Consider the following 13022-nt stretch of genomic DNA (forward strand, 5'->3'; position numbering starts at 1 on the left):
TCCAAAGAGCAGCTACAAAAATGGCACCTGCACTTGCAAACCTATCATACGAAGAGAGATTGGCTAAACTGGAGTTACCGGACACTGGAGCAAAGAAGAGAGAGAGTGACCTATTGACCATCTACAGAATCATGAAAGGCACAGAGGTACTCGATAGTGAGAACTTACTTAACTGGGACAAAAGAAACACAAGAGGACATGGAAAGAAAATAAAAAAACATAGCTATAGAAGAGAACTGAAGAAAAAACAGTTTTCCTCATAGAGTTTTGGACACTTGGAACAAACTGGACAATGAAATAGTATGCGCAAAAACCATTCATGAGTTTAAAAACAAACTAGACACTGCAAGATACAAAGGCGGGACAACACGAGCATAGCTCCCCTTCCCGCAAAATACAACTAGGTAAATACAACTAGGTAAATATATCATAACATACAAATGCAGCATTAATATTTATATATGTTTTCTATAAAAATTTCTTGTTTTGAACAGGGTGTGAGGATTGTCAGCAAGGTTACGATGGTGATTGTGAGGAGCATGGTCCTTTAACTCCTGTGGCAGATACTTCGGTTTCTACAAGAGCTAGAAGATCTACTCCACATGTGCTAGAATTAAGAGAAACTCTTCATTGGACAGGTATATATATCTTTGACATGGTATGTGTGTGCATTTACCTAGTTGTATTTTACGGGAAGGGGAGATATGCTCGTGGAGTCCTGTCTTCATATCTCATTTTATCTAGACTTTTTAGATTCATATATCATTTTTGCACACACCACATTTTCATAAATTTGTTCCAAACGTTTATTATTATCCTGTGGGGAAAGCTGTTCTTTTTCAGGTCACTTCTATAATTGTCTTTTCTTTATTTTCTTTCTGTGTCCTCTTGTATCTCTACCATCTCAATTTATTAGATCCTCTCTGTTAATAATTTCTATGCCTTTCATGATTCTATGAATAGTTATCAAGTCTCCTCTCTCTCTTCTTTGCTCTAATGTCTGTAGCTCAAGTTTTGCCAGTCTCTCCTCATATGATAGTTCTGAGAGCGTTGGTGCCAATTTTGTAATTGCTCTTTGTATTCTTTCAAGTTTTGTTATACATTTTTTTTGTACTTGGTGACCACATCTTCGCTGCATACTCCAATTTTGGTCTTATCAAAGTGATTAGTATTTTCTTCACCATTTCTTCATCCAGGTATGTCAATGCCACTTTGATTGTTCTTATTATAAGTTTCTCCAAAAATTTTGTTGATATGTTTCTCAGGGGACATATTATTCATAATAATGACTCCCAGGTCCTCATTTTCCACTTTTTTAATTTCTCCCTCTCTCCCAATTTATATGATCCCACTATTCTTTTTTTTTTTTGCTTCTTCCAAATTCCATTATACTACACTTCTTGATATTGAATTCCATCTCCCACTTCCTACTCCATTCCCATACTTTATTGAGATCAATCTGCAGCAACTCAATCTTCTACAGTGTTCACATTTTTCAACAGTTTTGCATCGTCTGCAAAGAAAGCTCATATAATTTTCAGTTCCTTTATCCATATCATTAATATATATAGCAAACATTATTTGGGCCAGAACTGTTCCTTGTGGAACTCCACTAATCACTTCATCGCAGTTAGAATGTTTGTCTCTTACCACCAGTCTCATTTTCCTTTCATGCAAGAAGTCTTCCTTCCACTTCAGCAATTTGCCCTGTATTTCTCCTGCAATTTCTAATTTCTTTAGCAATTTCTTATGTGGCACCTCATGAAAAGCTTTTTTTAGGTCTAGAAATGCACAATCAGCCCATCCATCTCATTCTTTTATTACATCTATTAGCCTTGAATAGAAACACATTAAGTTTGTGATGCATGATCGTCCTTGTCGAAATCCAAATTGCCTTGGATTTAGTACATTGTTTTTTCCAAATGCCTTACCCATCTAATTTTGAGAATTCTTTCACAAATTTTAGCTATCATATTTGTAAGCAAGACTGGTTTATAGTTAGTGGGGTCTTCCTTGTTTCCCCCTTTATATATAGGTACTATATTTGCTCTTTTCCAATCTTCTGGAACTTTTCCTCCTTTCAATGAACTGCTTATTAGACTGTGTATTTTGTCTGTTAGTTCATTACTGCATTCTCTCAAAATCCAGTTTGCCATTTCATCAGGTCCATGCGATTTTCTAACATAGAGATTACTCAAGTGATTCATTATTTCATTCCTTGTTACTTCTATCTCTTTCATAGGGAGGACTTTCTCCTCCCACTCAATATCTCTAGGTTGTATGTTCTTCCTTGTAAACACCAATTTAAAATGCTTGTTCATAATTTCTGCCATTTCTATTTCCTCTCTATATTCAACTCCAATCTTCCCTTTCTATATTGTTTGTTTTTTCCCATGTATTTTTCCTCAGTTCCAGTTCAACTAATATGTGGTCACTTAGTGGTGTCTTATATTTAATCTTGTCCATTATTTCAGGTTCTGATGTGATTATTAGGTCTAGTCTCTATGGTTCTTCCTCATTTCTATACCTAGTATTCTCTTGTATCCATTGTGTCATTGTATGTTCTATAATCATATCAAGTAGTACATTTCCCCATAGGTCGTCTCCACCTTTCACCGTCATCTCTTCCCAGCAGATTTCTTTACAATGAAAGTCACCCATTATAACTATTCCTCCTCCATCTTCCATTATCTTAGTGTTATCCTTGTGTCTTCTAACACATTCCTGTGTTCTCTCTCTTCCCACAAAGCCGTTTTAGGAGGCACATAATATACCACAAACTTGCCTACTCTTCTTGTCCCTGTTCCCTAATTCCATCATAATCATCTCCACTCTATTCTTTCCATATGTAAGATTCCTCACATTTATATCTTTAGTCAGGAACATAACTCCACCACCTTGTTTTACTTCTCTGTTTCTAATCCATTAGTTATATGTGCCATGTCCTACACTGTTAGGTGGTAATGGGGCTTTCAATTTTGTCTCTACAGTTCCCATTATGTCCGTTATATTTCCTTCAGGTAATCATTCAGTTCATTCAAGCCTGTTGCCATTTATATTTGTGAAAGACACTTTTAATTTTCAGTTACCTCCATCCTGTTTTCTGTTTCCCTTCCATTTTTCTCTACTATGAACCATTCCCTCACTTTCATATCCACTACTCTCCAATAGAATTTCTCTTTGTCTGACTCTGTTCTGTTCTCGTTTTTTTCCTTAGCTTCTAGTCTTTTTGTTTTCTCTTCCTCTCCTCTTTATTCATCTCTCTTTTTATCCATATCTGTTTATACTGATCACTTTCTGCTAGTGTCCATGTTTTTTTTATAAAACATTCTCTGCTGTCGTTTGTGACCTGAATTTAACCTTTGTTTGGTCTTGTCTATATTGTATTTCCCCATATATTTCTTCAATTTTTTTCCCTATTTCTTGGTGATCATCCTGAACTATTTTTAGTACCTTATTTACTTTTTCCTTCTTTACTCTTGTATTCCTATTTGGATTATGCTTCTCTTCCATTCCTATTATAATTATACATTTCTTTTTATCTGCTAAGTATCTTACTATATTTTCCTTCTCCCTCATCACTTTAAGAACTGTGTCCATAGTATGTTCTTTAATCTGTTGTTTCACTATATCTCAAAATTCAATTTTGTCATTCTCTTGAACTTTTTTCCAACCACTTACCTCTTATGCTATGGACTCTATATTCTCTTTATTATTCCTCTTTAATTCCTCATTCTCGTACTTTACTTCTTTTAACTGTCTTTTTAACTCTTCTATTTATTTAGGTTTTGATTCTCCTTTAGTTCTTCCAATTGATCAACTCTTTGTGTAACTAGTGTTAGTTGGCTAAACCTAACCTCCCATGCTTCATTCATATTTGTTAGTTTTTCCTCTAGACTTACTAGTCGGGAGAGGTTGTCATCTCCTCCTTCATTAAATCCATAGAAGTAATCTCCTCTTTCCATTGAGCTGGTATTATCTATATTTCTACTTTTAATACCTCTGCTCACCTGTTTTAACCCGTTTTTGTCATCTGCACACCTTTTGTGTACACCCCTTCTGACGACCAAGGGCCATTCCTCCCATTTCTCATTTTCTTCCATTTTCCTCAATAATGTCTCCCCTTCTCCTTTTTTCTTCACCTGCCCACCACACCACGAGCTTTCCCCTTCCCTACTAATATAACACAGGTACTCCCTTGTTGCAGAAATCCACGAGATATGTGTTTTTTCCAGAGTTCCAATCTTTGCCATCAATCCAACTCTGTGTATTTGCCTAGTTGTATTTACCTAGTTGTATTTTACGGGAAGGGGAGCTATGCTCGTGGTGTGTGTGTGTTTGTGTTTATATATATATTTGTGTGAATGTATTTATGTTTATATTCTCTTGCAAATATAGGAATTTTATAATAATATAGTGAAAAAGAGTTTTATCTGTATTTGATATGTAATGTAATATTGGATGATGGTATTCACCGTACTGAATTTTAGATTTCATGGTAATGGATATATAAATTTTTATGCATATTGTTTCTGGTTTTAAAAAACTTCAATAATATAATCTATGAAGGGCAGATTTGAACAGAAAATTTTGTGATTTTGTGTGATGGGAAAGAACAAATATGTGTGTAAATTGAAATACAGCAAAATATGCATTTATTATGGTGTAAACAGGAGTGTTTGCGAAGGAGAGGTTGGCTAAACGGCTTCAGTTTGGTCCACTTCAGGCTCAACCAGTTACTCCTGCTGAGCATGAAGATGCACTTGAAGAGGAAATAACTGATAAGTAAGTTCAGGTACATAAAAATTTAGGTTCACATGCAGTCTAGGTGCTCACTCTGTTACTGATTCAGCTTTAGTGATATATTTGCATCAATAGATGATTTTTCATATTAGAATATCCAAATGGCGTTTTGATTCCATAGTCTCTCATTCAGCACTGAGAAATTGTATAAATTTGATCTTTCTGTATGCACAGTGACTCATGTCCCTTTTAATCCATATTTAAAGCACTTATTGTTTATGGATGTATGGTACATATGACTTTGAAATAGTCTGTGTGGATTGTAATGATAACAGAGAAAATTGATCACTTTTAATTTCTACTATCATCCCTTTCTTCTATCATTCTTAAATCTGTCCACTTCCATGACTCCGTTTCTTCAGCATGCTATTCACCAATGATAGAAGCGCAGGTTATTTGCAACAAAATATAAAATTGTAATGTATAGTTTCTCACACTTTATTCATTCATCTGCCCATTTGTACATACCAATTTTTAATTTATGAAACTGAGATGAATCTTTTGGTACTCCATCTCTGTGATTATACAAATTGGAATTGTACAAAGGTATGGTTGGTTGTTTACCAACAAAATTTGCTTTGAATTGATATATTCTTTGAGTATATGGTTGATCCTTTTATAAGATGACCCCATATGGGAAATTGACAATATAAAATTTAGTGTAATCTTTAAGGGACTTCAGTGGCAACCCTACAGTCTAGATGTATGCAGTATTTTTTCATGATTGGAGAATAATCTTACTAAAAGGAAAACTGATCAAATTTAACTTCCTTTACCACTTTACCACCTTTATGAGTATAACTGATCTCTATAGTACAGTATTGTTTCTAAGTATAGAAGCAGTGATAATCACCAACATCCATGTACCAAAAGATCTTCACCCCGTTATAAAGGGGTGATTGAGTCAAAGTACAAACACCGTTCACCCATCCACAAACCATCCAAAAAACCCTTTATTGTCTCTTCCATCATTGCTCATTGTGGATGAAAGATTATCCTTTTTCAACAGCTAGAGTAATAGAAAGTACATTAAGGCACAGTACCACAGCAATTGTTATGCTTGTTTATTATTATCTGGTCACCTGCAGAGGATAATGGTTTGATGATCAGCTCAGGATCTGGCATGGATTTCTTCAATATCATCAATGTGTAGACTTTCATTTAATACTGTTGATATTGATGTATCTTCTTAGATTTCATAAACTCTCATTTTTCCCCTATCACTCTTGACAGGATATGGTCTTCTGTTTATTGTATGATGATTATAGATCTCATGTATCACATCTCCAAATAATGCTTTCCTATTCTTCAGTAGCCTCACTACATTTTTTATTATCTTATTCTTCACTTGTTTGCTGTTCTATGATCTCTCAAAATTTAACTTAATCATTTTTGTTGGATTATCCACCTTGTGTTCTTCAATAGAATACTTAATAGCCCTTGGCATTTATGTTGATATGAATATTCTATCTTAGATTCCTCCTTGCCCTCATTTCCTTTTTATTTTTTTTCCATTTCCCTGACCTGATATTCTAGTAGTTTATGTTTACCGCATGTAGTTCCAGAATTGCCACTTTAAGTTTTGAAATTTTCTTCAAAAGAATTATTTCTTCTTTTAAAGATTATGTGACACTGGTCAATTTTCCTATTCCAATTTGCATAGAAAATTATTTTTCCCATGAGTTTATCATTGTCCGAGTCAGAAAAGTAAAAACTTGATCGAGCATGAGAACCATTAACCTCTGCAATATCAGTCATGATGTTTACAACATAAATTTTGATTTAGGATAGCCAGAACTCATAGAATAAGCAGACAAGTAAATAAATATTTCCCTTTATTGCACACAGATTTGAACCTTGTACTAATATTCAAATACAGTATACTACTAATTCTAGATTATAGGACCAGTTACTGGTACCTGCATGTGGTGGTTTGTAAGATGGGACAGTGAAGTTGCCCATTTTCAGAACAAGTCAACTACTCATCAGGAGGTGCAGCCCTGAGGGGCTGACATTCTTTCTCCAGACTGTGCCCATGGTCTCACTCCCTCTGTTAACTTCAACTGTATTACAGTTTCACACATGAGGAGCTGACAACTGGTGACTACTCCCATCTTCCAGTTTTGGGCAGTGAGTTGGGAAAAATTCTATAATGAAGAAGCACAGGTGGAAGAGAAATGGACAATTTTGAAAGAAATCTGTAATGAAGGAGTGGATAAATATGTGCCAAAACAAAAACAGGAAAAGGTGTTCATTAAGTGCTGGTACAAGAAAAAGTGTAGTGAGGCAAAAGATAGAAAAGACAAAGGTTGGAAAAGATGGAAAAAAGAAAAAAAGAACTGGAAAGTGGCAAATATATATCAAAATAAGAAATGTGTAAAATTATGCAGGGAAGAAAAAAGAAACTGAAAAAGACATAATAGACAAATATAAAGATCAACTTTAATTATTCTATGGATATGTGAATGGTAAACTAAAAAATAAACAGGAAATAGTAAAATTACGTCAAGGGAACATGGAATACACAGAGGATATAGAAATGGCAGAAATTGTGAACAAACATTTCAAATCTGTGTTCACTAAAGAAAACGTACACATTTTGGATGAAGGAAGTGGTGAAAGATCCCCCCCCCCCACGAGAGAAAGAACTATGACATAGAAAGAAATAAGGGACCAAATAATGAACTTTGATGTCAAAAAATCACATGGTCCAAATGGAATTGCAAACTGGATACTAAAATAATGAATAGATGAACTAATGGATGAAATATGTAAGATTAACCTAAATTATTCTATAGATATGTGAATGATAAACTAAAAAATAAACAGGAAATAGTGAAATTACGTCAAGGGAACATGGAATACACAGAGGATATAGAAATGGCAGAAATTATGAACAAACATTTCAAATCTGTGTTCACTAAAGAAAACATACACATTTTGGATGAAGGAAGTGGCGAAAGATCCCCCCCCCCCATGAGAGAAAGAACTATGACACAGAAAGAAATAAGGGACCAAATAATGAACCTTGAAAATCGTATGGTCCAAATGGAATTGAAAACTGGATACTAAAATAATGTATAGAGGAACTAATGGATAAAAGGAAAGGTTACTGGAAGACTGGGAAAATGCCAATATCGTACCAATATATAAAGGGGGAACAAGGAAGACCCAGCAAACTATAGACCAATGTCCCTTACAAGTATAATAACCAAAATTTGTGAGAAAGTTATCAAAAATAGATGGACAAAATATCTGGAGGAGAACAATATACTAAATCCTAGACAATTCGGATTTAGACAAGGTCATGTGCCACAAATATGATCTGTTTCCACTCAAGGTTAATAGATATCAAGAAAGGGATAGACGGGTAGACTCTGCATTCCTGGACTTACAAAAGACATTTGATAAAGCACCACATAAAAGAATTATTAAGAAAACTCGAAACAACAGAACGTATACAAGGAAAACTATTGAAATGGATGGAAGATTTCTTGCATGGGAGAAAAATAAATGGTGCTAAGAGATAAAAATTCAACTTTGGAAGAAATGATTAGTGATGTCCCACAGGGATCAGTATTGGCTCTGATAATGTTTGCTATATATGTAAATGATGTGGATGAAGGTGTAGAATGTTACATGAACTTCTTTGCAGATGATGCAAAACTGCTAAAGAAAGTACGGAAAAAGATTGTGAATCACTACAGAGGGACCTGAACAAGAACTGGGAATGGAGTTGGAAGTGGGAAGTGGACTTCAACATTAAGAAATGTAGTATTATGGAATTTGGAAAATGTAAAAAAAGAATATCTTGACAATATAAAATCTGCACAAAGGAAGTACAGAAAGTTGGTTCTGAAAAAGGACCTAGGAGTAATCATCATCAAAGACATGTCCCCAGACAACCAGATAAACAAAATAGTTGAAGAAACCTACAATTTGTTAAGATCAATAATTATGGCTTTTGATTATTTGGATGAGGAAATGGTAATGAAAATACTAGTCACACTGATAAGACCAAGACTGGAGTACACAGGGACACTATGGACACCCAGTACAGTAAAAGAATATAAGGAAAATAGAAAGAATCCAAAGAGCAACAACAAAGATGGCCCCAACATTTTCAAAACTGACATATGAGCAAAGATTGTCTAAACTGGAATTACCAATGCTGGAACAAAGAAGAGAAAGAGGTGATCTGTTGGCCATTTATAGAATTATGAAAGGCATGGAAGTCCTTATTAAATTGTGATAAAAGAAAAACAAGAGGACATGAAAAGAAACTCAAAAAGGACAGTTATAGAGGAGATCTGAAAAAACAGCTTTCCACACAGAGTGGTGAATGTCTGGAACAAATTGGATGAAAGAATAGTGTGTGTGCAAACACAAAACATGAATTTAAGAACAAACTAGATGATGTGAGATTAAAAGATGGGACACTATGATCATAGCTCCCCTTCCCATAGAATACAACTAGGTAAATACAGCACAGCAAAAATGTGGGAGGTTATGAGGACTATTACCAGCCACTGTAGGATTGATTGATTTCTGGATTCCCACAATGATTATGCCTTGCTATTCTTGGATCTCCCAGTTATGTATCTTGATGTCATGTCTGTGTGTGTGTGCATGGATAGTATTTTGATTTTTTGAAAGCAATTGTTTTCTTGCTTTTGATTTGGTACATCCTGTTATTATTTCAAAAGCTTTATGTTCTTTGTTTTCTTGATCATTGGAAAACTTGCTGTGGATACTTGGTTAACCCTTACACTGTGGGTATGTATTGTTAATATCTTGTGCTTTCTTTGGGTGTTTAAAGCAAAACAAAATTAGACAAAATTAAAGGGTAAAAAAAAAAAGAAAAAAGTATATTAATATATATAATATATCGACACACCATATCACACTGCTCTACATGGAAAGATACACTGAACTGGAAAGACTTACCCAAGTCCTTATTAACAATGGATACAGCAACAAGCTAATCAATGAAGCAACACAACGAGCTATCAACAACTGGTATTCCAACAAACGCACCCCACAAAGACAAGAAAACATCAATATATGTTACAGAAATTACATGTCATCAGAATACAAGACAGATGAAAAAGTCATTAAAGACATAATTATAAAACATGTCAAGCCTAATGACCCAGAGGACAAAATATTACTGACCATATACTACAAGACCCGGAAGACGTCACAACTTTTACTGAGAAACCGCCCTCCCAAACCGACACCGTCTTTACAAGAAAATGTCATTTATGAACTCAATTGTACCATTGAGAACTGTGGGTCTCAAACATACATCGGAATGACAAGGACAAAGCTTACAAGACAATTAACTTGCCACCTACAACAAGGAGCCATAATGAGTCACTATAACACCAAACATAATACTTCCCTCACCTGCCAAAATTTAGAAGAAGGAACAGTAATAATAGACAGAGAAAGAGACTCCCACAGATTAACATTTATTGAAGCAATTTACTTAGAATTAAAACCAACCATGAACATACACAGCATAGACCTCCAGATTCTCCCATCCCAAAAGCACATATGACCTCTCCTAGTGATTCCTGATGGCTATGAAGCAGCCAGTCAGGAAGACCGCTTTACACAACACTATCCAAGTAAACAGAAACAAAATAATATATAAATGTCACACACATACACCCAAACAATTAGCCTGAAGATGGTCTCCAGAGAAGACCGAAATGTTGCAACCACATATGGACAGCTACTCAGCAACTAATAGTCCAACACCGTAAACTAGCGAGAGAAATAGAAGTTCTCAACAAAAAGATAAACAATGCAGAAACAGCAATATTATTTAATCTCGTCTGTCAGCAAGAGAATATATATATATATATATATATATATATATATATATATATATATATATGTATATATGTATATATATGTATATATATATATGTATGTATATATGTATATATATGTATTGAGACATAATGAAAGGTTGACATAAGTGGGAATAGGAAACAGGAATAAACTCAGACTAAGATGTCTATGTTTCCTGCACCCACTTATGTCATATGAATATATATGATTGGGAAAAAACAGAGGTGCTCCATAATGGACTTAACAAAAAGGAAAGGAGGACAATTGAGGCAGTATATATTACCTCACTCCCATGTAGCAATCATCGGGACGGTTTTGTCAAGCTGGTGAGGGTAGCTAGCGGCCTAATTATCCACGAGGCAAGACGAAAGCGAGATGGCAACAACATTGACCAAGGAGGAACGGGGTGAGCTGTGCGATTATATAAGTTGTCATTGTTTTATTTGTATATACTCTGAAGAAGTCCTAGTTGGACGAAAAGTCAGAAATAAAACTCCAATGGATTCTTGGCGTTTAAACTCACTACCCTACCACATATATATATATACATATATATATATATATATATATATATATATATATATATATATATATATATATACACACACACATATATATATATATATATATATATATATATATACATACATATAATATATACATACATACAGTATATACATATACACCCACACATACAAGGAGGTAAAGCAAGTGGGATCTGAAAAAGATCTGGGAGTAATTATTTCAAACGATTCATCCTCTGATAAACAAATAAACAAAATTGTTGGAGAATCCTATAACTTGCTAAGATCAATAAAAGTGGCATTTACCTGTTTGGATGAAGAAATGATTAAAGAAAATATTAGTCATACTGATAAGGCGTAGACTAGAATATGCGGCGATATTGTGGTCACCCAGTACCAAAAAATATAAAGAAAATTGAAAGAATCCAGATAGCAACCACAAAAACACCTCCAGCACTTTCATATCATATTTTCACATGAAGAGAGACTGGCTAAATTGGAGTTACTGACTTTGGAGCAGAGAAGAGAGAGAGGCGACCTACTGACCATCTATAGAATCATGAAGGGCACAGAAATACTCAATAGAGAAGACTTGTTAAATTGGGACAAGAGAAACACAAGAGGACATTGAAAGAAACTCAAAAAAGATAGTTATAGATGAGATCTGAAGAAGAACAGTTTTCCACACAGAGTGGTGGACATTTGGAACAAACTGGACTAAACAATGGCGGTGGAAAGGGAGTTGGAAGAGAGGGTTGATGAAAGAGTAGTGGGACGGTTTGGACACATGGAAAGAATGAGTGAAGAAAGATTAGTAAAAGAGGTGTGGAAGGCAGAGGTGGAAGGAGTGAACATGAGGGGGTGACCAAGGATGAAATGGATGGATGGGGTAAAAGGGGCATTGGGAAAGAGGGTAATGTCTGTTGACAAAGGATGGGAGAGGACAGAAGATAGGGGTGAATGGAGAATGATTGTGTATGGATGATGGTGTGATGCATGAAGGGTAGTGGGTGGGGGATGGGGGGTGAGGGAGTATGTATGAGAAATGAATTGATGCAGCCCAAAGGGGTTTCTCCCTGTCTTCTCCTTTTCTGCATGAGGGGACGGAGATGGGGGGCCGCCGATTTAATGAAGCAGCCTTGCTGTGGATGTGCTGTGTCTTGTGACACTGCTTGTGTCCCAGGGCAGTGGGTGAGATGCAGGGATGACCGGTCATCCAAGAGGTGCCAAGATAAGAGGGAGGGAAGAGGGTAGAGGTGAGTGGAGTATGTAGGGGATAGAATGGGAGGGAGTGGTTTCTATGCTTTTGTTTTTTTGGCGACCTCCAGTGTAAGGGGGAAAAAAGCCTTTGGTATATGTATGTATGTAATTATGAGAAGGGGAGCTACGCTCGGGGTTTCCCGTCTTTATATCTCTTACTGTCTAGTTTGCTCTTAAATTCATGTATAGTTTTTGCACACACTATTGATTCATCCAGTTTGTTCCAGACATCCACCACTTTGTGTGCAAAGCCTTTTTTTTTAGGTCTCTTGTATAATCGTTCATTTTGAGTTATCTTTTCATGTCACCTTGTATTTATCTTATTCCAATTTAGTAAATTATGATTCTATAGATTCTGTAGATGGTTAGCTATTCCCCTCTTTCTTTTCTTTGTTCCAGAGTTGGTAATTTCAGTTTTGACAATCTCTCCACATATGAGAGTTTTGTGTGTATTTACCTAGTTTTATTTACCCTGTATCTTATGGGAAGGGGAGCTACGCTTGTGGTGTCATGTCTTTGTATCTCACAGTATCTAGTTTGCTCTTAGATTCACTTCCCACTTTTGAGTCCATT

General features: G+C 35.4%; 1 protein-coding gene across 5 annotated transcripts in view; it reads left to right on the forward strand.

Moving 5' to 3' along the window:
- The window catches only part of LOC143023793 (uncharacterized), a 174226-nt gene that overhangs the window by 85967 nt on the left and 75237 nt on the right, over window positions 1-13022 (forward strand). For all 5 annotated transcript variants that reach the window (XM_076182411.1, XM_076182413.1, XM_076182414.1 and 2 more), the window contains 2 exons: window positions 495-638; window positions 4674-4785. In XM_076182411.1, the coding sequence (XP_076038526.1) occupies window positions 495-638; window positions 4674-4785 (256 nt within the window). The remainder of the gene's footprint in view (window positions 1-494; window positions 639-4673; window positions 4786-13022) is intronic.

Source organism: Oratosquilla oratoria, unplaced genomic scaffold (assembly GCF_046742065.1).
Source record: "Oratosquilla oratoria isolate Oo_2021 unplaced genomic scaffold, ASM4674206v1 SCAFFOLD61, whole genome shotgun sequence".
NCBI lineage: Eukaryota > Metazoa > Arthropoda > Malacostraca > Stomatopoda > Squillidae > Oratosquilla > Oratosquilla oratoria.